This window comes from Pseudochaenichthys georgianus, chromosome 3 (genome assembly GCF_902827115.2).
Source record: "Pseudochaenichthys georgianus chromosome 3, fPseGeo1.2, whole genome shotgun sequence".
Taxonomy (NCBI): Eukaryota; Metazoa; Chordata; class Actinopteri; order Perciformes; family Channichthyidae; genus Pseudochaenichthys; species Pseudochaenichthys georgianus.
Window position 1 is genome coordinate 13,587,114 of NC_047505.1, and position 27,367 is coordinate 13,614,480.

Here is a 27,367-nt window from a genome sequence, read left to right on the forward strand (position 1 = left end):
TTGTTTTGCTCGATCTTAGTGCTGCATTTGATACTATCGACCATGATATCCTATTGCAAAGACTAGAGCACTTAGTTGGCATACAGGGAACTGCTTTAGGCTGGTTTAGGTCCTATCTATCTGAACGCTCTCAGTTTGAACGTGTTAACGATGAATCTTCCACGCAAACCAAAGTTAGCCATGGAGTGCCACAGGGCTCAGTGCTCGGACCTATTTTGTTCACATTATATATGCTTCCGTTAGGCAATATTATAAGGAATCATTCTGTAAACTTTCATTGTTATGCGGATGATACTCAACTATATTTATCAATCAAGCCTGATGAAATTAATCATCTAAATAAAATTCAAGACTGCCTTAAGGACTTAAAAACGTGGATGACCTTAAACTTTTTGATGTTAAACACGACCAAAACTGAAGTTATTGTACTTGGCCCAAAGAATCTACGAAACAAATTATCTAAAGACATACTAACTATGGATGGCATTAATTTGGCCTCCAGTGAGACTGTAAGGAATCTTGGTGTTATATTTGATCAGGATTTATCCTTTAACGCCCACATAAAATCAATTTCAAGGACCGCCTACTTCCATCTACTTAACATTGCAAAAATCAGGCATATCTTGCCTCAAAACGATGCAGAGAAACTAGTCCATGCATTTGTTACTTCTAGGCTGGATTATTGTAACTCTTTATTATCAGGGAGTACTAAGAAGTCAATCAAGTCGCTTCAGCTGATTCAAAATGCTGCGGCTCATGTACTAACCAGAGTTAGGAAAAGGGACCACATTACTCCTGTTCTGGCTGCCTTACACTGGCTCCCTATAGAACACAGGATAGAATTTAAAATTCTTCTTCTCGCCTACAAAGCCCTTAATGGGCAGGCGCCATCTTACCTTAAAGAACTCATTATACCCTACTGTCCTACTAGGGCATTGCGTTCCAAGAATGCAGGGTTGTTGGTTGTTCCTAGAATCTTTAAAAGTACAATGGGAGCCAGAGCCTTTTCTTATCAAGCTCCACATTTGTGGAATCAGCTTCCAGTTTGTGTTCGGGCGGCAGACACCCTATCCATTTTTAAGAGTGCGCTTAAGACCTTCCTTTTTGATAAAGCTTATAGTTAGGGCTGATTAGATTCAGCCCCTAGTTTTGCTGATATAGGCTTAGTTTGTCGGGGGACATCTTACTTCTTCCTTCTCTCTGTCTATACCCGTGTACACTCATGTTCCGATTAACCCAGCTTCCCCAAATGTCTTTCTTTTTGGTGTCTATATACGCTGGGATCCGGAGTCATGGATGATCCTGCGGTCCTGTGTCCTGGATCGCGAGCGCTGGATCTTGAGTCGTGACTGTGGTCCTGGATCATAGGTCCTGGATGGATATCCTCGTGGATTCATCTTCCTATTATACACACATGCATTTCCAAACATTTGGACTACCTATGTTGCAAATGTATTATCTTTTCAATTTACACACGGCATCTATTGCACGTCTGTCCGTCCTGGGAGAGGGATCCCTCCTCTGTTGCTCTCCCTGAGGTTTCTCCCATTTTTCCCTTTAAACTGGGTTTTCTTTGGAAGTTTTTCCTTGTACGATGTGAGGGTCTAAGGACAGAGGGTGTCGTATTGTCATACTGATATTCTGTACACACTGTGAAGACCACTGAGACAAATGTAACATTTGTGATATTGGGCTATATAAATAAACATTGATTGATTGATTGATGGTGAATTTTATTCGAATTCCAACAACATTTACCCCTCCCTCATCGACCTTGATGTTTAGCCTCAGTAGGGTTGTCCTTAAAATTGAAAGTCGGAAAGTCTAAGCTCCAACCCCCAGAATTCATTCCATTAGTCAAGAAAACTCTCCTGGTGAATTGTTTCCTCAATCCCTCATCGAGCTGGGCTGCCACACCAGCAGTCACGGTGCTGCAACTGAGGCTAAACTTCAAGGTTGATGAGGGAGGGGTAAATGTTGTCAGATTGAGGAAAGAATTCACCAGAGTTTTCTTGACTAATAGAATGAATCCTGGGGGTTGGAGCTAAGACTTTCCGACTTTCAATTTTAAGGGCCACCCTACTGTATACTAGGGATGGGTACCGAGCCCCGGTATTAAACGGGCCCCGGGGATGAATTATTAAAGACCGTGGTACCGTTAAGCTCCGAAACATTATATTGCATGTTTTGTGTCACCAACTCGTTTCTAATACGCAAAAAGACTGCAAAATCCGTCCATGATTATTTTTAGTATTTTCGATCTCTATCGCCCGCCTGCTTGCAAGGGGGCGGGGCAGCTTACACACACATTACATTACATTGCATTTAGCTGACGCTTTTATCCAAAGCGACTTACAATAAGTACATTCGACCAGGAAGACACAACCTTGAAGAAAACGGAATCATATAAGTACATCAGGTTTCATAGAGCCAAGTATTTCAAGTGCTACTCAACTGGCTATAGATAAGCCAGTCCTTTATTAGTATATAAGTGCTTTGTTAGCAGTTATTTGTTAGTAATTATATCGCTCGAAGTGGAGTCGAAAGAGATGAGTTTTCAGTCTGCGCCGGAAGGTGTGTAAGCTTTCTGCCGTCCTGATGTCAATGGGGAGCTCATTCCACCATTTTGGAGCCAGGATAGCAAACCCACACACGCGGCTGCTACATGCAGTAACACAAAGACACGGTGGAGATGGCAGAGAGAACACGCTCCGAGGTGTGGTTAAACTTTGCCCGTCTCGATGTGGATAATGCTCGTTGCCTAAAGTGCAATAAGAGTTTAGCATGTAAGGGCGGTAACACGAGCAATTTGTCTAAACATTTAGCAAAAGTGCACCACATTCAGACGGAGGAATGCACCGGGTTCGACTGTCTTTAGCTCTATAGCCCCATCCACGAGTAACGTTTCCACGTCAGGTGTTCTGTATGCTAGCAGCAACACACAGAGTTAACTACATTATACAAACATGGGTTAATGATTAGAGGTAACTGAGTTATTTATTTTGTTAAAGTTTCAGCTATTCTGTTTACAGTTCTGTCATCAGATTATTTAATACGATTTGTTAAAACGTTGTTGTTTCTTTTGATGTGAAATATTATGTATTTAATTTAAATAAAAAGCAATGTTAGTTTTGTTCACAATTTCTTTAGTTAGTTTACCTTGTTTTTTTTCTCCAAAAGAACCGATAAGAGACCGGACCAATAAGCGGTATGCATAGCCACGGGAAGTCATTTTGCTCAGGGGGTGCTCTGCCAAAAGTGGGGAGGGAGCCGCTTAAACATTTAAAAAAAAGGCGGTGCCGGGCCGGGCCCGGCTGTCAGCGATACGAGCCGCATAAATTGTTTGTTAAAGGCGAGACACGGCAGGCAAAAACATCGTTTTTCATGCACTGGTCAATTTTGAGATGTTGTGCTATTTTGATTCCATAACATGTTTTCTTTCAGGCTTTTGGAATAAAAACGTACAAAATACACATTTAAGTGTTCATTTTACTATAGTTTGTCTATTTGCATCTTTATATTTCTCCTAAATTCACCAAAAGTTAGCATTTCTAACGTAACATAAAGTACCGCGATCGCTGTTTGCACAATGTCATCGTTGGAAAAGCTCCGTCTCTCCTGCACAATCTCATCGGATCCAAATATGGTCATTTCCTTTGTATCAGCAACCAATCGTGAAAGCACAAAAGGGTCTTAAACAAAGAAACGAAATCTCATTGGCTGGTGTCAATTTCTGACAACGTGATTCGTTCAGATGCGTCACGTGGTGTGCTAAAACACTTCCTGGTTAGCTGTCCGCTAGAAATTGAAATCTCAAAATGGCAAAAGAACGGCGAAAAAAACGTTCACAGAGAAGACGACAACAATTGTCACTTGCACGAAGCAAGGTTATACAAAAAACAAATGACACCGAACATGAAATACCTTCACGGAGTGCGTCGAGGTGCAAGCTGTCATCCAAAGAACAGGAGGGTTTAGCTAGCGCCTCACTGCAATCTTTAAAGGTCGTTTTCTCATAATTTGTTTTTTCTCCTACTCTGAGTCCGAAATTTCCACTTCAGTTACACTTACATACACCAAACCTTCCATTTAGATTCCTATCAATATTATGAAGGCTTTTACAGAAGGATTTGTTCATATATCATTCATAGCCTGAATTATATAAGATTTTATACCTAGAAACATGGCGAAAATTGATATTATAGGGCTGTTGACAGTATTTTCTTATTTATGGAGTGATAAAAAGAGATATCCAAAATCCCTTCTGTAAAAGCCTTAGATGCTAATATGACTACAAAATGAAACGAGAATTTTGAACCTGGCTTTATCCAAAGTTCAAATTTCGGTTCCTGAAATGTGTTAAAATATGCGCAAATGTAATGAGATAATGGATAATTTGCATATTCAGAAAACTTGTAATATAAGAAACAATTGCCTTATTGTAGGTAATTAACTGGATAAATTACCCTATTCACCTGGGGTGTCTCACCTTAACTAGGCTTAATAAACCATTATAGACCTAAATCACTTAGCAACAGCTGCACATGCCCACATGCTAACTATGGGTCTTACAAACCTACATAACATTACCAATAGTCAGAAAATATTATTTACAATATTAATAAAACTATGAATTCAATTTTAACTGATTGACAAGGCAAAACACTGCACAGCGGCAGCAGCATTAAAGGAAAAATATCGTCTTACCTTGTGTTGGGGCTTCACACAACTCCAAATGTAGCCTGGGTGGCACTAATGAAGACCCTCATTAGAGCAGATACATCCACATTGTCCAAAATGTTACTATGGACATGCATTAAAGTCAGATGTGTCAGTCTCTTCTGTGTCATATTACTCTAGTTGTAGAGGTGGGGGGCTGAGGAGTAGCTGGTGGTCCACTCTTTTTATTGGGTTGTTTGTTGGAGAATTTTTTTTTATGTAGTTTAATCTTTTTTATTTAGGTGGTCACTCAGTTTTTCAAATGTACACCACTCGCCAACAGGGAGTACTGCTGCACCCCCAGCACCCCTACTTCCCGCGGCTATGGCGGTATCGATAAAAGTAGTAGTACCGTTAAAACCTTAACGATACCCATCCCTACTACTGTATCAGTGAAAACATAATTTCCACTTGCGGTGTGAATAAAGTATGCTTCTTATTCTAAAAATGTAATCAGTTACAGGTGAACTGAATGGTCAATTAATCGATTAGTTTATTTTCACAATCGCCTGTTGAAGTAATTTGTTGTAGCATTACATGTTTCCAGCTTCTTAAAGGGGACCTATCATGCAAAATGCACTTGTTGATGTCTTTTATACATAAATACGTGTCCCCGGTGTGTCAGGGAACTCACGCAACGTCAGAAAATAAAACCCTCTCTCTTTTCCTCCGTACCCAAATCTCTAAAAACGGGGCTACAACGGAGCTGATCCAGATTTGTGTCCGATATGACGTAATATCAGAAATACAGACCCACGGCATTGTCAGAAAGTTGCTATCAGAAACAATGTCCGACTGTTTTGGACGTAATATGGTCGGTGTTTACATTAGCATCGCTAACACTCAGAGCTAACCTGTACTGGAGAGCATGTGTGTGAAGAAGCAGGAAGTAAAAAGGAACTCACCTTGTGGTATAACCGGCAAGAGAGAAAGCCTTTGAGCTCCAGACTGTTTCAGAGATAATCCTTGATAATCCATGATATGGCGTTTCATCACCGCAGCATTTAGTTTGGACAGTAGCTGCCGGGTCCCGCATGAGCTCAGACCCCTCCTTTTTTTTTTATCCATTTTTGTATTTTTTAAAGCTTTATACCCCAAATCAGCCTTTTTGAAACAGGAAGTGAAATGGAGGGATATGAGGCATCGCTAGAATGGGTGATCTGTTTGGTATTTTGAGCAAAACACTTTTTATATATCTGAGACCTATGCCTAAAAATAGCATGATAGGTGCACTTTAAATGTGACACTTTTGTAATAAATATACTTTTTCAGTTTTTTAGACAATTAATTTAGAATAATAATCAGTTAATAAATCATACCCTTACCCATGGTACAACAAGTCATTAGTTGCAGCACTGAAATGAAATGTTACTGAAGCTATATGTCAATGAATCACTTTGTTGATTGACAGAAAACTATTAGGAAATAGCAAACAAGTTAAACTAAGAATATTTTAAAGCCAAAAACAAAACAATCAGTGTTTTCATTCAAATGTTCTGGCAATATATGGTGTGTTACTTCTGTGTGCATCGTTCTGAGTGTATAGATGACACAATTAATCCAAAAAAACAAGTAATGCAGCCCTAACAGTAGAACAATGACACACTTGAACTCTACCTACTTACAGTATACAGGATGCAGGACCAATGCTATCAGTAAATGTTAAAATATATTAGAAATGATCCAACTGTGGAAGTGGTCCATAAAAGCCACGGCTTTAAATGATGGGGCTATTTAGAATCTGGCAGCTTCTAGCATCTGTCGGGAAATATATGCGTTTATGCAGTGAAGAGCTCCAACATGTATGTATGCTTATGCACAAGCATAGATGAACACAAAAGCCTTCCCGACGGACTGCTTCGCCACTGTGCATTGAATGCTCTATGAGCCTTGGCCATGTATAGAAAAGGAAAAGAACCATTATGCTAACCGTTAGACATTACCGTATGTTAGACTATCCATCTATCAATCTATCTAATAACAGTTTTTAAGATTGTGCCCATATATTTTCCAATAATCTGTTGTTGTGGACTCCTCAATTGTGTTCATTTGTTTGTGTTTGTGTTGTTCTTCTTATTTTTAATTCCGATTGTGTGTTTGTATTGTTAAGTGTGTCATAGTAAAGAAGTTGCACGTCTATATTTCCTCCATATTTGTGTTTTTGATAAATACTCCTTTTTCAAACCAACTGTTATCTTTAGGATTCTTCATTTTATTTGACTGAAAGTTGTTTCAGTTGTTTTACCATTTACACGATGTCATTTACATATCTAACTGTCTCATGTATGCTGATTTACAATGAACATCTATAGTGTCCACAAAAGAAGCTAATGGTGTTTGAATGTCGGGGGTTCTGGATCTCTTCTGAACTCTTCTGGCAGAATTGGAACGAGGAAAGTCAGTCAGGTTTTGTGGAGAGTTTTCACCAATTTATTTTGTCTCTCTCTCTCAGGATGGGAACTTCACCAAAGTTGATGATGTCCTGCCTGCAGAACCACCAAATAAAACTGTGGGACAGTCCTCCTTTGCCGACTTTGGTAAGACTTCTAGAGGTCTTTCATTTGCCATCATATTGACCAACCTTGTGTATGTGTGTTAGATTGTGACCGCGAGATCCCTCCAATAGCTGGCTTTGACATATACTATGGAGATGTTGACTGAAACTTCTGAACGCAGCGAGTTCTACTGGGCCTGATTATATTCAAAAGTGGTGTGTGGGGGGGGTTGTCGGATCAATTCCTATCCTAAGTCCTTTAAGCTGCCTCTGCATTTGAAGCTGTGTTGCTTCAAAGGTCTCCGAATAGCACCGTCTGGTCTTTTTGGCTTTGGCATTTTCTCTACAGCTCTCTCATCACATAACTTTATTGACACACACACCAACATGCAAACATACCCACCCCCCAAAAAATGCTTACCAGACAGCTAATCTCACACAGGCACACACTGTTTCAAACACACACTCTATCCCACATTGAGGCATCTTTTTGTGAACATCTTATCCCCTTAAACAATCTTGGCCAGAAGCGTTCATTGTTCAGCTCGGCTTTACATTTATCCTCAGTAAATCTCCGCTGGCTCGCTAATCTCCAGGCTGCAGACACAAAGTGGCCCCCGGTGGCTCCGTCAGAGCTACTTCCTCAGCCATGGTGGCTTCTTATGCTTGTTTAAGAAGATAGCAACCATTTGGGATTAATGGTCCAATGGTGTACAACAGTTAAGTAAGATGAGGAATCTCTGGGTGGTAAACCTGATGAGCAATATCTCTCCTTTACTTGGCTTCTGTTGTTGAGAGAACCCTGAACAGTGCTCTGTACCTGCAGCTGCTATAGCCCTGTGCACATTTGAATAATAGTTGTGTACATACTATTAAGTTGGATGCTCTGGATTAATAAATACTCTTCAAGAGTCTAATTAATTTCTCAGTAGTTAGACAACAATGTATCTATGTATCTAAAGTTGGCTAACTATAGCTGCTATAACCATTAGCTTATAGCAATGATGGAATGTAACTACAGTACTTTTCCACAATAACTATATTTAAGCACACATTTACTTGAGTATTTCCATTTTAAGATTTATACTTATGATATCAGCGCTTCCCAGTTGGGAATATTGTACTTTTTACTTTACTGGTACAGATTTGTTTTTCATCTCCTTTGATTTTGACATACTTAAGGATAGTGTTCCTTTATTTAAATCTCTTACTTTCCAAAGATAAGTACATTAAAATCCCTCCTGGATAAGCATCGAAATGCATCATCACAAAGCTGAAAACAGCTTATCAAAAATAGAGATATGTGGTTCTTATAGAACAGCAACGAAGCTACAAACATATGATGATCTTAAAGAATATGATGCATTGCAATAGATAAAACTGCACATTTGGATTCAAGGGAGTTGAAATAATCACAACCATAAACATCTACAACAGTCAAATGCAACATACACAATAACCCAGCAGTAATATTATCCAAATACATCATGTAGTAAACGTCTGACATGGAACATGGAACTGTAAAAACTGTATACGTATTAGTACAACTTCTTCCATAATGGTCAAAAAAGACATTTTCACAACAGAAAGTGTGAAGAAAAGGCTTCATTCATTTGAATCAACATCTTTTTTACCAGGAAATACCTGACAATACAAACTAAATCAATTGGCAAAACAGAACTAAAGACCTGTATCTGTATAACATTGTAAATACGTATATCAGATCTTTAAAGTATCCTATGTTGAAAAACTAAATTAGATCTAATATCCCAACTAGCTGTGGTTCTTGGTTCAAAGCATATTTGTTTTGTTTCTGGTGTTTCTGTTATGTTTCTCTCCGAACATTGACCTTTTGTTTGTTTTCATTTTGCAAGTGTGACCTTATCACTCAGTTTGAGCTGGATGCTGTCGTTGCCTGGGTAATGTTTGATTCATTTTGAATTCACTTTAGGGCTTGTGTGGCACTGAACACACACACACACACACACAGATAAACACATCCTTAAAATTAATCTGTTAATCTCATTGCAGCTAGAGGTGTCCATCAAATATTTAGTGAACAGCTTCCCCTTCCCAAATCGGCAATACTATATGAGCCAGAGGGGAAAGGACCTGCTGCATGTGTGTGGGTGCATCCTGTGGGAATATGTCTCCCAGCATGTGTTTGTGATTTGCCGGCGAGTCTGTGTGTATAATGTAATACATCTATTGGGGCGGTGACCCTTTTTTGTGTGAATCTCAAACTTATCTCAACAAAAACGTTTTCATTTCTTAAATCGCTCGCTCTTTTTCCCCCTTCCTCCTTCGGCTCGGAAATGTCACTTTAAGACGTTGCCCTCGTTAGCTGGGGATTGAAGCCTTTGAGGGTCACACTTCTAATAATCTGCCAAATTCCGGGAGAGATGCCTCGCAAGATATAACGTCTCTGTTTTCCTGCCTCACTCTGCCCTTCCTCGGCTGTCGCTGTCTATCTTTATTCCTCTTGATCTACTGTGTGTCTGCTACCTACGGCTGACGCGCCGCTCACACTCATTTGTCTTCTCCGCCCTCTATTCTTCCAACAAACAGCTTTTGGTGTTGCTCTTGTTATAGTGTTGGAGAAGGGCTCTGAGGTGACCCTCTATCCCCCTCTCGGTCATTTTAAGTCGCTTTATTTCCCCCAAGGATATTCATATAAGCGTCATTGTTCACTTTACTTCAGAGATGGAGAGATGTTCACAATATAGAGCAATAATATCCGTCACTATCTAAAGATATTATTATAAAAGGAAATAATCTTAGACTGCATCTAACTGTATCTCCTGTTCTTTTCTGTGTCGTCCTGTATCTTCCACTCTTATCTTGTCAGGCAGACAAACAGAGACCATTCCTGCCAAGAAGAATGGACTCAGTGTTTGTTCTCAAATGGATTGGCCTGAATGGGAGACAGGGTATGAGTCAGAAGGTGGACTCTGACGTGAAAACCTGCAGTTCCAAAACTGATGCATTAAAAATGCGTCTAGGATGTATTTTCGATCTCTCTCCCCCGTCTGTATGCGAGGGGGCGGGGCAGTTTACACACACTCAGCTGCTACATGCATGCAACTCACACACACACATGGTGGAGAGAACTAAGCGCTCCGAGGTGTGGTTAAACTTTACCCGTCTCGATGAGGACAATGCTCGTTGCCAAAAGTGCAATAAGACTTTAGCATGTCAGGGCGGTAACACGAGCAATTTGTCTAAACATTTAGCAAAAGTGCTCCACATTCAGACGGAGGAATGCACCGGGTTCGACCGTCTTTCTAGCAGCTCTGTAGCCCCGTCCACGAGTAACGTTTCCACGTCAGCTATGTTATCTATACCTCAATCTTCCTCCAGAAGTACCGTTGGGCCTTTTGCAGCATACCTGTATGCCCCTCCCCAGTGAGATGATAGTGAACTGTTCATGAACTTGTCATGAAAAGTTCATGGAATATCAGTGAACTATATTCATAAACAGCTCATAACAAAGTTGATGAACTGTTCATGAAAGTGACATGAACATTAAATGGCACTAGGGCAGTTCATGAACTACTCATGAAACTCCTGTGCTGGAATGGTTCATGAACAATTCATGGAATATTGTTTTAGGCAGGTTCATGAACAATTCATGAAATGGAGTTTTCAGTGAGTGTGTAGGGATATTCAGTTTTCAACCAAGAACATTTCAAGAACTGTTCATAACAACTTCATGCACCGTTCATGAACAGTTCATACCCAGTCACTGAATATAATTCAATGGCTGGCTATGAACTGTTCACGAACTGTTCATGAACCATTGACTGTGGGTCAATTGGCAACCATAGAAAACAACAATTATGTCAATCACAATGGAACTTTACTCAAATTAACAAACAAACAAACATACATGTATACAGGTGGAGCACTACAATTAATCCTATCACTATTTGAAGCACAGTTCTTGATACTCAGCTGCACACATTTTTTTGTTACGGGTCCCAAAAGCTTGGGTACCACAGCAACAATAAATGATTTCTGTAGAAAACAGAAAAGTGCAGCAGCAATAATTATACACAGGATCCGGTTGATCGTCTGGATTGCTTCTTATTCAAAATTCAAAGTACACAGTTACATTCAAATAGCTGTACTTTACAAACATCACATTTCTCCATTTAAGTTATCTGTCTGTCACAGTCAATTACTGTATCTCAAGGAGAAATTCAACATAGTCAATATAAATTATTACATAACATTGCATTTAGCTGACGCTTTTATCCAAAGCGACTTACAATAAGTGCGTTCGACCAACAAAATACAAACTTGAAGAAAACATGGGAACATGATGGGAACTTGGGTCCCCTTCGCAGCGAGGGTGCAGCGAGTTGTTTGGCTGATGCAGAGCGGAGTGCACGTGCTGGGGTGTACGGTTTAACCATGTCCTGGATGTAGGAAGGGCCAGATCCATTCGCAGCATGGTACGCAAGTACCATTGTCTTGAAGTGGATTCTAGCAGTTACCGGAAGCCAGTGGAGGGAGCGGAGGAGCGGCGTGGTGTGGGAGAATTTAGGAAGGTTGAAGACCAGACGAGCCGCTGCATTCTGGATGAGCTGCAGAGGTCGGATGACACATGCAGGTAGACCAGCCAGGAGGGAGTTGCAGTAGTCTCGGCGTGAGATGATGAGAGCCTGGACCAGAACCTGCGTGGCTTTCTGGGTCAGCTGGGGACGCATCCTCCTGATGTTGTAAAGCGTGTATCTGCAGCAGCGGGTTGTAGCAGCTAAGTTTGCAGTGAAGGACAGGTTGTTATCTATAAACACATACCGCTATCAAATAATACTTTCTATCAATATATCTATCTTTACCAAATATAACATATTATGGAGATCACAAACATACACTGTCAATGTTAATAAACAAAAATCAAGGCAATGTGCCTGCAAGACTTCACTCAGGTAAACATAACATATTACCCGTGCGCAGCAGCTAACCTGCCTGCGAGCCTTCGCTCAGGTCACATTTACCCAGGTGCGGCTGAAGCCCGCGAAAATGGCATCTATTGTTGCCGACAGTTTAGTATTTTTAAAATACCGTTACTATGTCAAACATGCTCAAAACCTTCTGAGACACTCTCCTAAACATCTCCAACATCATATCTAATTCACACAAGTTAACATCGATCATTTTCATTATGTAGTGACCTGTAGAAAACAGAAAAGTGGAGCAGCAATAATTATACACAGGATCCGGTTGATCGTCTGGATTGCTTCTGAGGAGGGGGCGGAAGTGTCCCCCCTAAGGTAACCCAGATGTCACCGCTCACCTGCCAAAGGTTCCACCTTACTTACTCATACTGCTTCTCAAACAGTACAGATAAACCATAAAATGATATGAATGTCACCAAAATAAATACAGATAATGTTCAGTTTCAAATTCACTATTGTTTTGTTTTAAGATTAAAAGTTTTAAAAAGAAAGAAATGTTCAAATAGTAGATGAATATTCAAGAGGTCTTTAAAATCATCACACTGATCATCAAAAGTTCATAAAATGCTCATGACTATTCCAAAATATTCTGAACTTGCCACAATCATCCAAAATTCATGAAATGCTAATAGTCATGAAAAGTTCATGAAATACTCATGCACACTTTTTGGGGTTTTAATTATAATGTTGTGATTGGCTGGATCATGAAAAGTTCATAAATTGCTCATAAAAGTCTGTCATGAGCAAAACAGGAACTTTATATGAATGAACAATGTTCATAAAAATTTCATGAACTGCTCTTTAAAATGGTTCATGAGCATTTTAAGAATTTTGGTTCATGAACATGACAAGTGAACATATAATGAGTTGTTCATGAATGTTTCATGAGTGCTCATGAACAGCTCATAAAGTCATGAACTCCATCTCGCAGGGGCGACCACTGTATGTTTGCAGTAAATACTTGTTTTTGTTTTGTATAGTTCTGTAAGTTCACATTATTTACAATTTGTTTAGTTAATTTACCTTTTTTTTTCTTCAAAAGAACCGTTAAGAGTACCGTTAAAGGACCGGATCGATAAAAGTAGTTGTACCGTTAAAACCTTAATGATACCCTAATCCTACCGCAGAGGATGAATCATTATGAGTTCTTCTGATCTTTGTCTTGCACCAAGAAATTGAGAATGTTTTCATTATAAGCAAAGACAAAGAAGGAAACTGACAGTATCAACTACCATTTTGTAAGCTTGACATTTTGTCTGCCGCCATTTTGTAACCATAAGTGATCACTGTCCTGTTAGTCTATTCCAAGATCGCAATAGATTACTAATGTATGCATTGATACTTTTGAAATGCATTTCCGCATGTATTTGTCCATCAGGTTGGAACAGGGCTTAGCTTATCATTATCAAGGAGAGGAAGCGCTGTTTAAAATAGTCAATGGTTGGCAACTGCTGAGATATTAACAAGTGGGGCATTTACTTCCATATTTTATTTTATAGAACAAAACGTAACCGTCTCTTGAGCTTTTGTAACTGCAGGTGGTATTTCAGGCATCTCACCAAAATGACATTCATTTCGACACTGCAGACGAACTGGAACTGGAATTCTTAAAAGCTGACTCATGTTTGGGATTTAGGGCTTATTCCTGTACCTCTTTTACGTAGAGAGGCTATTTGCCATCTGAAGCACCCTGTTGATAAGATAAGATAAGACTCTATTCGTCCCGAAGGAAATTGTTGTGCCAGAGTAACACAATACAATAAACACAAACACTTGGTGTTTTCCCTCAGGACATGGAAAAGAAGATGACAGAATTTGAAATAAAAGTAAAAAATCAGCATCAATCAAATAATTTGTTATAATAATAGTTCCTGCCGTTAATGTCATATCCATTCAGAGTTTATGTATTTATGTCAATCAACCAAACTGAATTACACATTTAAAAAAGTGGTGCACCCTCAGCGAAGTGAAACATGAATGACAGTTGTATTTCTCATTAAAATCACTATATGTGCCATATTTGATTTCTAACATCAAATTCAACACACCATCCTATTAAAAGAGGATGATTATGCTGTAACCACTCTGACATAGTCACACAAAAAAGACCATTGTATTAAATTAGATTCCCCAGGTGGTGCTGACTTTGTTTTTGTCCTCTTTTTTGTTTTCTTTATCTACTTGCCTACATACATGTACCTCCTACTGCATCATCGGCCTATCTCTGTCCACCAGCCTAACCCTGTCAATATGAGTATCATGCAGTGTTTGTCTCTCTGCGATGGGAACATCTTACGATCCCATCTGACCACATCCTTTCCAGGCTAATTAAAGAGCACATAATTTGGTAAGCTGCTGCAGCTTTTACATAAATGCTTATCCATATAGTTCTCAGAAGTATTAAGGAAATGCAGTTTAATTACTTAAATGATACTCCCGTCTTAGACGTGTCCTCTTTATGACTCTATATATACTAAAGGCTGACTTTTCCTCAGACCTTTGCGTTCGTTGATCCAAATGGTGTGAACCTAGTGAGTGTTTTCCTTATGGCGCTCTGCTACTGTCATTAGGTTGTTGTAAGGTTAGTGTTTGGTAAATTAGGAATACTGTCATCGTTAAATGTTGGAACAAACTAAATGTGCAAATTCTAAATGTGACCTCTTCAAGAGCCACGAGATGTTTAAAGGTCCCAGGTCATGGCCATTTCTCCTGATCATAATTCCATTGTTGAGGTTTACTAGAATCGATGTACATTGTTCAATGTTCCAGAATCACATTGGTTTCTCAAACAGCATCTCTGTGTAGTCTGTGTTTTCACTCTCTGTCCTACACGCCTTGTTGGAGCTCCTGAGAAATCCACGGAGCAGCTACTGAGAAAAGATAAGGCTCTGTGTGTGTGTGTGTGTGTGTGTGTGTGTGTGTGTGTGTGTGTGTGTGTGTGTGTGTGTGTGTGTGTGTGTGTGTGTGTGTGTGTGTGTGTGTGTGTGTGTGTGTGTGTGTGTGTGTGTGTGTGTGTGTGTGTGTGTGTGTGTGTGTGTGTGTGTGTGTGTGTGTGTGTGTGTGTGTGTGTGTGTGTGTGTGTGTGTGTGTGTGTGTGTGTGTGTGTGTGAGTGAGTGAGTGGAGCTCCACTGATTGGTCCATTTGGACCTGGGCACGGTTACGTCACCATACTCAGAAAAATGGAAAAAGAGAAATGTCCAACGAGGCGTTCAGGGGCAGCACAGACAGGTATTTTCTGTGTTAGAGTTGTACTCGCTACAGGGTGTACTTTGAGGGTTTTGACTCTGCAGACCGTTTACATGCAGAAAAAGCTGCATAACACACAAGGGGATGGGTGATAACCGGAGAAGCATGACATGGGACCTTTTAAAGTAGTGGCCTTGTGTTCTAGCCCTCTTACAAATCACTATAAATCTGACCTATTACATGTCCTATTGAGCTGTCAGTTAACTGAGCTAATGAATAAAAATGGAGGTCAATAGCGAGCAAAGCTCTACAGTAATTTTCGGATAATTAAAAACACCATAGTATGTAGGAAGCAGTTTGTAGAAGTAACTGGATTCCACCTCGTTGAAAGCAAAATGTCATGCACTAGGCTACATGGTCTTTTAGATATTATTTTATTTGTTTTATTATTTTCTCCTAATAGCTTTGTGAAGCACCTTGAGATGACGTTGTCTTTAAAGTGTGCTATATAAATCAAATGTATTATTATTATGGGCTATGTATCATTTTACAACCATTATAATTAATAGGAGTTTTAAGATGGACAATACACACTTTCTCGATCATGTGCCAGTAGTATATATTAAAACCTTTGCCACCTTGATCTCCTTTAAGTCGGTTGAAAAGGACATGCTTCGATATTCTAAAGGACATGCTTCGATATTCTAAAGGACATGATCCTTTCTCAGAATCAGATGTTTATTACTTGTACCACTATTTTCAATCGTTTGACTCTTTTTCTGTATTCGTGTGACAGTCCCATCAGAGCAACAGCAATGACCTCTCACAAGACACACATTCCCGACACGATAAATGCTGTGAAACCAAAAAACATCATTGATTTGAATCCATGATCCTCGTCTGCTTTCTGTTCAATGTGGTGCATTTCCACAGACGGCACACACTGGCTGAACTTGCGCCGCCCTGTGTGTATATGTGCACATATTAAAGTGTGTGTTCATGGAAGCATACAGGCATGTGCCCATGTTTGTACGCGGCTGTTCCGTTTCCCGCAGTAGACTCTTCATAGATGCACAGCGTATGTCAGACCAAACGGGCCCATCTGCCTCATCACTGAGGTAATTGCATTTTTCAAAGTGACGGGGGCCAATGCATAATTCATCATTAGGTAAAGCACAGCGAAGCCCAACAGGCAACACGTCAGCCAGCTTCACTGCAGGTAGGACGGAGGCGTGCTCTGCAAGATAGGGAGAGTTTTCAGCGAGACATGAATGTGTTGGTGATATTTAAAATCAGAAAGGCTGTCATCGCACCGTGCGTGTGTGTGAGCAGGTAAGTCAGCATGTTAACAGGACAGCCTATTTCTCTCTGCACTCCCCTCAGGCGTTCTTCCTCCACTCATCTTCTTATATTGTGTTACATCCAACCTCTGCTCCTCTCCCTCTTTCCTGTCCGTCTCATTCTCTTTCCAACACTTTTTTTTATATACCTTAATTTCAATTTGTAATTTTTTTTTTTTGCTTTCACTGACTTGTCTTGTTATGTTTTCAACCACTCCACTCTGCTTCCCGTCTTGTTTTGCTGTTTGTCACTTCCTCTCTCCGAGTGTACCTGCACCATCTAGGTTTTACCCCGGGCCGTAAAAATGCTTCAATGCGAAAAATGTAATCTCCCAACCAAGCCCTATGTTGTGATATTCCTTGCATTTGTGTTATTGAGTCTCCCGGGTTTCCTGGTTCATATATTAATTTGCACATTTTAATATGCATTTGAATGCAAATCAGAAAGTTAATTTGGCACAAAAGTGTCCTTTTATTAAAAACCTGTATCTCGGCCTGTCTTCCGATATATACCGGGATCCAATTATGCATCAGTAGTACTCTCAATAATAAGCACCCGCCCAGTAATCTACAGCTAAATAGCACTGTATCTTATTCAAATGTGTTACACAAGTGTGGGTTGAAAGGGTGATTACAAAAAATGTACCATTACAATATACATGAGTGTTCATACTGAGTGTTGCACCTGCAGTGGGGGGCGTCAGAGGGATAGAGACATGAGGTGGAGGTGCATGTCAGTTTTCCTAAAAAGATATTGTAGTTTGTCTCAGTGAGTTTGCCTACATGCAGCAATTCCTGTCAAAATTAATTAATTCCTTCTTGGAGTCATAACTCTGTCAAATCTGAAAATTAACACATTTAGCTGACACTTGTATTCAAAACAACTTACAAAGTGCAAAATAAACCATACAGATACTATAACTCAGAACAACAAGAAACATACAGGTATATTCTCTTCAAGTAAGACCAACCATTGACAGTCCTGTTTCAAATGGGCTAAACCCTTTAAAGTAGTACCATATTATTTTGTAATATATTTAATGACCAAGTTACAAGTGACACAGGTGGGTTTTCCGTTTATGGATGATGTGTAGACTTTATTGTGTCCTGATATCAATGGGGAGCTTCTTCCACCATTTTGGAGCCAATAGCTAACAGGTGTGTTTTTATTGTAGTGAGGAAGTCGTGAGCCATTTGGCTGATGCATAGCCAAGTCCTACATTTGGAAGGACCTCATCCATTCACGGCTTGATAGGCCAGTACCAGTGAGACAGATATAATAAACATATTCAATGTATTGTTTCTAATGAATGTCCATAAATGTGCTTATAAATCATATAAAAAACATCCATCGTATTTTTCCAGAACCTGCCTGGGAATCACCTTTTTAAGTTGTAAGCGGGAGGGGTACAGCCGTCTTAATTTGATCTGATGAAGACATCATTTATCTACACTACATTTAATTTAAACCTAAAATGAGTATGATGGATAACTGACCTGTTAATGCAACAATTCAAATTTGATTGATGATACATGCTGAGTCAGAAATGGATGTTAAACTAATGCAGATGCAGTCCTTGTTAACGCCTCGGGCTCATATAGGCATGAATACTCCAATAATATGTCTGGTGAAAGATTTCCCAAGTTTAAAATCAAGTGTTCTGTGTTTATGTAAGCGGTTATGTATATAAACAGGGCTGCACATAGCAGGTGCGCACCAGTGGGTTCATGAGCCCCCCCAAATGCTCTCATTGGTTGAGACGCCCATCCTAAGCCAATACTGACCAACAGCCCGCCCCTCATGTGACCCATGGTTTGTCAGTATGTGTATTCAGAGCCCGTGAGCAACGGACCTTCAAAATAATTACATCAATTTAAAAAACTGTTAAAATAATTGTTATATAATTGCGATAATAACGCGTCTACTATATTACACCTTTGGTGCACAGATTTTCAGAAAACACACATCACATCAGAGGGTTTGCAATGAGACACAGGCTCCTAGCAGCATCCCCCCCCACCCCCCCACCCACCCATGTGTGTTTGTGCGTGTGCATATTGTGATTTGCATTGTTATTGGTGCTGTGTTGTACCCTATGAATGCCAATGTGTCATATCAACTCACTATCTCTGTGTATTGCCTCGTGGTCTATCTCTCTCATCCTGTTGTCTTTACCCATTTTCTCCTCTGTTGTCTCTCCATTCCTTGGCCTGGCCTTCCCTCGCCTCCTCCTCCTCCTCCTCCTCCTCCTCCTCCTCCTCCTCCTCCTCCTCCTCTTCGTTTCAACCCATACCCGCCGTTTCCTCCCTCTGCGCGTCTCTCAGCCAATCTCCCTCACACCACGCTCTGTCAGCGGGACTGAGAGATGAAAATAGAGAGGGAGTGAGGGAATGATGGTGAATAAAGAGGTGGACAGAGAAACAGAGGCATTACGCCTGAGAAGGGAGTGATAAGGGAGATTGTGACTGACTGAGAGGTGAGATGAGAAAAGGAGGGAGAGAAAGATGAATAGCCAGATAAAACAAAGTATTCATGGAGGGAAGGACAGCTGGGATAGAGTAAAGGGGGGGGGGGGGGGGGGTGTGTGTGTGTGTGTGTGTGTGTGTGTGTGTGTGTGTGTGTGTGTGTGTGTGTGTGTGTGTGTGTGTGTGTGGTGTGTGTGTGTGTGTGTGTGGTGTGTGTGTGTGTGTGTGTGTGTGTGTGTGTGTGTGTGTGTGTGGACTAGCATTACTATACTTGTGGGGACCTAAATCTGTTTACATGGTCACGTGTGGGGACTGGCTTCCCTTATGGGGACAAATTGGAGGTCCCCATGAGGGGGATCATTAATTTTAGGGTGAAGACTTGGTTAGGTTTAGGATTAGGTTAAGGGTAAGGGTTAGGGTTAGGCATGTGTTGGTTAAGGTTAGGATAAGTCTCCAGAAAATGCATGTAAGTCAATGTAATGTCCCCTGAAGTGGTGTGTGTGTGTGTGTGTGTGTGTGTGTGTGTGTGTGTGTGTGTGTGTGTGTGTGTGTGTGTGTGTGTGTGTGTGTGTGTGTGTGTGTGTGTGTGTGTGTGTGTGTGTGTGTGTGTGTGTGTGTGTGTGTGTGTGTGTGTGTGTGTGTGTGTGTGTGTGTGTGTGTGTGTGTGTGTGTGTGGAACGAGCCATTTTGTGTGCGTGCGCGAGAGAGAGAGTGTGCACCGGTACCGGAGATAGTTGTTGTTAGCATATGGTGCTAGCTAGCTACGCTAACGGATATAAGGAACTTTTTCAACAACAAGGTGGAGGAGAGTCCTCTCCTGTCAGACTGAGAGAGTCCTTTACCTCAGCTCAGTGAGGTAAAGGACTCTCTCAGTGTTTAGATTACCCACTGAGATTAGTTATCTCAGTGGGTCTGAATCAGTTTGGTCACAATTAATGTAAACAATTATTTCCAAGGCACACGTTTATATGATCATTATAGGTGTAAAAAAACAAGAGAATAAAGGAAAAACAGTATGAAATACTATGACAGTAAAACAAGAATACAGTTTAAAAGTGGAGTGATTTGTCGCGACCCCCACTTTGGGAAGCCCTGCCCTAGAGGATGTGAGGTCCACTCACCACCTATACAAATAGCACTTGACCCCTGCTTACACCTATATGCCGTGAGCTGATTGTCGAGCCTTCATTGTAACAGTCGTGGGAACACTGTGTATATGCGTGGGGATTGTTGCAGTAGAACATTCCACTGTAGCGACCGGTACATTAATGGGAAACCCTAAATGATTGAGCACCCTCTATGAAACGTCAAGCTACCCCACAGCACCCCCAAAAGAAATCTCTGGCGCCGCCACTGAGCCAGCAACCCCGTTTTGAAGAAATGTGCAGTGCAAAGCAGGCTCATTGCAGACACTAATGCTGTGATAAGAATTTAGCCAAATATCAGCATTTTCTTTCTTTTCATTTTTTTGCATAGATTGCAAAAGTATTATAACTTGTTGTTCTAGCAAAGGGATTGTATTATGTGTTTATTTTTTGACCACACAGACTTATGGAGCATTGTTTTATTATCACTGTTCGAGCAAAGTGATTTTTAAAAAATGTTGAAAGGAATGCTCACGTTCATATTGATGTATTTTAATAAATGTTAACTTGGCCCCTCGTGTGGGGGGGGGCCCGACTTTTTTTTGTTCTCCAAAGAGGGGCCTGACGGAAAAAGTTTGTGTTGTAGGGAGTGACAGTCAACATGAGACAGAATGGCGAGTGACAGCCTCTGCAGGACTGAGTGAGCTCTCATTCTATGTCCCTCCATATGTTTCTTACTCTCCTTACGTACACATTCATCTCCACTCCACAGCATGCTCAAATGCTGCACTTACACGGTTTCATTTCCAACCATTACAACACATTGAGCAATAGATACTTGCAGAACTCCTTACGCCTCTGCATGGATGTGTGCAAACTGATGCTGCATTTGGAATTTAGAGTGCAGTGCCTGTCAGAATCATAGGTCAGAATACACTATGGAAGAAAGTTGAGGTTTAGAGTAACATAGTAACATATAGTAACCCAGAGAGAACTGTAAAATGCACTTTTCATTTAAAGGGCGATGCAGCTTTCTGTCCGGGGCACCAGGCACCTTTACTGTAAAGCTATAGATACATTTGCAACATGTTTAACACAAATAAACACATTCATCTGTATTCTATAACCACACACGTAATGGCCATGACTTTAAATCCCACTTGATGCTTCATTTCCCATCATGCAAGTTGATAGAATATTTCTTGTTGTTCAACATGCTTTGTAAATGCCTATATCTTTCAAACTCCAAACTTCTGTTTAAAATGTGTAGATTTAAAATGTTTGACTACATAGGATTTACACAAATACACACATAAACATCCCACCCGTAGACAAACTAACTGAGGACCTTACTCTAAAGGAGCGGGTATTAGTCCAATTAAAACAGGGTAAGTAGTCAAATAATAAGGTCTTCAGAAATGTGTTGGATGCAGTTATGAATTGTGTATATATATATATATATTGATATACAGTATAGCAGATGGGAATTTGACTTCCACATCTTATGAATGTACACTAAAGGTACATTTATATTTTCTTAAGACACACACACAGAAGAAATGAAACCACATTTTAAGCTAGGAGTCAATTGAGTCTGTATATGCCGACTTCATTTCATTTGCTTTCATTCATTTGATACCATCCCAAGCTTTTTAAGACATTACTTTCGGCTTTTAATCAAATATATAATCAAATGACATATTTGTTCAAACTTTGGATATAATGCAAAAGAAAAAAGTAGTGTAAGTTGCAGCCCAAATTCAGAATTAGATGCAAACTCTTAATCTGGTTCATTTTGTGCAGTGTGTTCCTCCTTTAAAGGATTTGAAACGTTAACGAAAAATAATACATTCCTGATTATGTATCCCACTATTAATCATATATCTCTTTTCTTTCTATTTCTAGATGACTTATTACCTTTAGAAGTGTAACGCCTTACCCATCTCACTTCTTCTCTCTTGCTCAGTGGCCCCTGACAGCCACATTCGCTTTCTCCTCCTCCTGTGCTTTGTACTGTCGTTCATCATTAGTGTCATTCACTTCCTGCTTCCACATGGCACAACATCTGTTTGGGAGTGTTGAGCTTGCCTTGTTAAAAAGTGTTCCGATAAACCCTGCGATGAGAAGCCTGGAAGCAGTGTCACCTCTTTAGTCTGGTGTCAATTTGCATGCACGATAACATGCCGGAATGATCCTTTAATCATGTGTTTTAAAGACCTTTCTAACAGACCTGCCGTGGCAAGAAAAGCACAGGTGCAAGTAATAACGCAAACCATGGAATCACTCAATGTAGGTGTCCCAGTATCCAATCCCAAGGAGCCTGCATGCACCACAACAGAGTGGTGTGTCCTAATTGTTATGCAGTGCTAATTAGCGTTATTCGGTGCACCTGTGATCTTTGACACGTCTAAATAGCTGCTGTGACAAAGCTCTGTCGCTCATTAAAGGGTGCCGGTTAAAAGGTTGTAATGTCATGTTAGTAAATAGGAATTCCAGACGGTAAACTAAATATATCTAATTATTAGACTGTAAACAGACTGTGGACTGGTACCTGGGAAAGAGGCTAGTTCCTCTATTGAGCCAATTTGAGTGTCCATTCGAGGGTTACTCTGCTAGTTACATGGAACACATTGTAATCAGTAACCTTAGTAACACAAATAAAAATAAAACATATTTTCAAAGAAAGATTTAAAGTAGCCTAAATGAAAACCAAAATAAAAATGCAGGCAGTACATCTAGCTATAATAAATGTGTTTTTATTTTAAAATGTATTGTACCTCCTGCTTGTTAACCCCATTTTTTTTTTTTTTAATAATCTGATTCAGCATTTATATTCACTCCAAGGGAATACGGTTACCTTTCTTTAGTGTTCTGATTACGTAACTACATATAACAGCATGACGTGATCAGGAAACTCAGCGATTTGTTATTTCCCAAGCCTCTCACTGAGATGATATGGACAATCTAAGAGGAGGACCAACCAAGCCAATTATTTCCAGAATGTCTGCGACACTGCTGTCCAAGTGTGCCCTCCAAAGATGAATCTTGCTCCTCTTCATTGTACTTATTCAAGAGCAAGTATGTCTTTACCTATGTAGGGGTCCCAGCCCGAGCTGGCAAGGTCCATCAAAGCTGTATGCCCTGCCCTGCAGCTCTGATGAAATCTGTCATTTAGATTAGCTTGATAGCCCTGTGTCCGCATAGGGTCTCTTTCTGGCATAGAGGCTCTGGAAGGGTGCCGGGCAGAGCCTCATCCATGTCATTAAGAAACGCTCCCAGCTCTCAGCAAGCAACATCTAGTGCTGGCCGCCCCATCTGCTCAAGCAAATGGGCTTTTTGTTCTTTGTTATCGTGAGTTTGTGTCTGACATTTAAGAACAGTGTAAATGTCAAAAGGCCAAAAAACATGCTGCTTCTTCATTTTTATGTAAAGTGTGTATATATATATATGATATATTTTTAACTACAAATATTCGGAGGACGAGGATCCCCACAAAAGAAAAAAGATGCTAGTTGCGACACTCTTTCTCAAGGTGGCACCATGCCACAACATGTGCTCTTAAAGGTGGGGTAGGTACGTTTCAGAAACCGGCTCGAGATACACTTTTTGTTATATTCCATGGAATGCTCTTAACATCCCGATAGCAATGAGTATCTGAAGTGCTTTGATAAAAAACCCATAAAAAGATTTCATCTGTAGAACCCGTAATACTGTAAAAAGCACGACCAATCCGTTTAGCCGCCCTGTCTGTCAGCCTTCCATCTCGTGCACGCACAAATGTATCTCGTGCCCTCATTGGGCGTGCATTGGAGTACTTCAATGACTCGCCAGCAACAGGCGGCCACTTTCACCAGTCTGCTGGCGTCATGTGCGCGTTCACGTGTGTTGGAGGAGGTGCTCTGTCAGGAAGTCTGAAGGAAGGGGCGGATTCTTTTCGGCTGTGTACTTTCAACTTTTAGTGCACTCGAGCCGGTTTCTGAAACTTACCTACCCCACCTTTAACTCATTGGAAATGTTTGAAAAAAGACGCTTTGACAAAAAAGATGACGCTAAGTTCACACAGGTCCCTGATGGGATGCAAGCCGTCTCTGCCTGCTTTAATGTCTCAGGGTTCACAGAGTCGAAGCCCTGAACACATAGGAAACCATCAAGTAGATCTCAATGGTTTCCTTATAGATGTAAATGAGGCGCAAAGTAATTTATGATCCAGTCGACATCACTTAATCTGGGAGAGCTTTGTGAAGTGTGTGTGTGTGTGTGTGTGTGTGTGTGTGTGTGTGTGTGTGTGTGTGTGTGTGTGTGTGTGTGTCTTTGCATGACGTGCCGGGAGTCTGAACCTGGTGCACTGAAGTGCCTGTGCTTTGAAGAGCTGCTGTGTTGATTTGGGAGGCTCTGTCCCCGCGTGTAACTTAGACGAAGACTGCATGGCATCATGCGGATTATAATTCAAAGCCATGAACATCAGCAGAGAAACGATTCTTCAAGTCATCTGACATTATTAAAAGGCATCAAAGAGGCAAGTGGATGTTTGTTTGCTCGTAGGACACAAGCAGGTGTTCCTGTGATCCAGCACACAACCGGAAGAAATACTGGAACAATGTCTTTGTTGCCACAGAACTGTGCTGTGTTCAAAGACGACTCCTGAACAAACCCGTGGCATTCTGATGGAGTGAAAATATTAAAATAGCACAGTTTTAGAAAACAAAGGACCCTGGTTCAATTCAACATTGTTGCAGCTCAATCTTATTCTCTCTGTGTGTTTCTGGCAGATGGCGATGGCTACCAGGATCACCTCCTCCCTGTGTGTTCGGATCTCGCCTGTCAGCGCAGTGCCATCTACATGGCCAAGTCTGGCTCAAAGGAGGTACTTAACACACACAACCACACTTACAGCTAGAAGTCATTCCAGTGGACACGCTTGGTTTTCAGCTCACTCTTCTATGAACTGCTCTTTACTATTCTACTCTACCATTCCGTATAACCCCACTGTGTACGTCTCTGCTCTCTGTTCTTACCTTTGGCTCAACTCTGTCCGCCTCTGGGACGCTGCTTTGTTCTCTGTTACTGTCTTCTGATGAGTACGACACTTCTCTGTTCCCCTGTCCTCTTTTCTAATAGTTCTTATAACATGCTCAGAGGAATCCAAATATCAGTTCTTGTAGGAGACAGGACGCTCGTATTGTACCCCTCCATCCTCAATTACCTCTTCTTTTCTGCTGCAGTTTCCCCCTGCCTTTGTTACTCGATTTGACTCGACTTTTTTTTTGTGTGGGTGAACAAAGGTTGTCGACAGTGCCAACTAACTGTTGCTTTTGTATGATAATTATCTGCAAGTGTTGCCAATACTAGAAGGTGGAATTAAAGGGGCCCTATTGTTTTTTGGGGCATTTTCCCTTTCCTGTAGTGTGCTATATAGGTTTGTGTGCATGCCAATGTTACCAAAGTTCCCTCTAGGTCCTAGAGGGAACTTTGGTAACATTGGCATGCACACAAACCAGTGCTTCTCAAAGTGTGGTCCGCGGACCACTGGTGGTCCGTGAGCGCCCCCTAGTGGCCCGTGAGTATATTGGTAACATTTCACATTTGAAATAAATAAATAAATGTAAGTTTTCCGCACTCTCGCGGGAATATCTCCGCAATGGAGCGAGCTTAAGTTTCACTTTCGATTGCATGATACAGCCCAGCGCAACACCTTCATCACACATGTGGCCACTTGTTTGTACCATTTTCAGGCGATTTGTAAAAAACTATGTGTTTTTGGATATTTGCGGAGTTAGGTGGTCCGCGAGTGTTTTTTTATTGATTAAGTGGTCCTTGGTATGAAAAAGTTTGAGAAACACTGCTCTAGGATACATTTCTCTCACACACAATCCTCCCCTGCCTGGAACGCCTCCATTGGACTTAATGTTGAAACATAATGACATCACTATTGTGCTGCTATTGGCTAGCGCTCCAACACAGTGTAAGTGATGGGGTGTTTACCAGTCAGAGGGTCAGTGGTTCAATCCTGTGTTCCTGAAGTCAACATGCCAAAGTGTCCTCGGGCAAGACATCCCAGATTGATCCTGTAATATCTATGTAATTGAATGTTAGTTTCTTTTGAGGGAAAGCTCGCAGTCCTCGATGATGAAAAGAGCAAACCGTGGGATTTGTACGCGTGTTTGCCAGTTTGCTCAGCTGAGAATCACACATATACTCTGAAGTGCTCCTGTCTGTAGACGGAAACAGAAGGGAAACGGACCTGGAACTAAAAGGGAGTTGAGCCGAGTTAAGTCAGTGGAAAGTCTTAGAGGTTTGCAATTACTCTCATGACCAGGACCAAAGATGTCCCTGAGAGGAGATGTTGTAGTTCAAAACATATAGCTAATGCCATTTTGTTCTGGCCTTTATCTTCTTTATGTTATGAATGCCTTATTAGTTGTCTTCTCTGAAGCCAGCCTCTCCAGTGGCTCCATTGTGAAGCCAGATCCCCCTTTTCTGCTTACAATGGCTGTCTATTTCAGGGAGGCATTAAACCCGTGGCTCAGAAAGACATCAGTGCGTCACTTGGTTTGCAAAGCCTTGCAAGATGGAAGTTACACATTAGCACACACAAACACATTCAATCCCATCCCATATATACGACGCACAGAAGCGTGTGCACGGAACATGCTCACAAACAGTTCTTACACTCTTATTAACACACATCATCTCCACCACCACCTACGTAGCATCTTGTGTGATTCCTTTCAGTCACATCCGACCAGTTGGCAAGCGCTTTTCCTTCCTCTGCCACTAGAGAACAAGCTTCCTCTTTTGATTCAATCCAAAATAGAAATATTACAGGCTTATCTGCATGTCCGCCCCCACACACACAAAAGACACAGACACACAGCTGCGCACTCCCTGTGGACATGCTTTCTATTGTTTGCCTGTCAGCAGCAAAACAAAAATAAGATTGAAGGAAGAAGTGAAAGGAGGAGTGTTGAAGGGAGGGAGTGGGGGGGCAGAGAGAGGAGGACTTATCTGCACTGATGGATGAAGTGAACACATGTTGTGTTTCTTGTCACTTTGTGTTTGAGAGACAGTCATCACTGTCGAATAGTAAGGGATGGGTTAGGAGGAAACCAGGC

At 41.0% G+C, this 27,367-nt stretch overlaps 1 protein-coding gene across 1 annotated transcript in view; it reads left to right on the top strand.

Annotated features, from left to right (window-relative positions):
- Positions 1–27,367, top strand: part of itfg1 (integrin alpha FG-GAP repeat containing 1) — a 214,889-nt gene that overhangs the window by 54,525 nt on the left and 132,997 nt on the right. The window contains exons 8-9 of the mRNA XM_034105187.2: positions 7,172–7,256; positions 25,025–25,119. Of these exons, the coding sequence (XP_033961078.1) occupies positions 7,172–7,256; positions 25,025–25,119 (180 nt within the window). The remainder of the gene's footprint in view (positions 1–7,171; positions 7,257–25,024; positions 25,120–27,367) is intronic.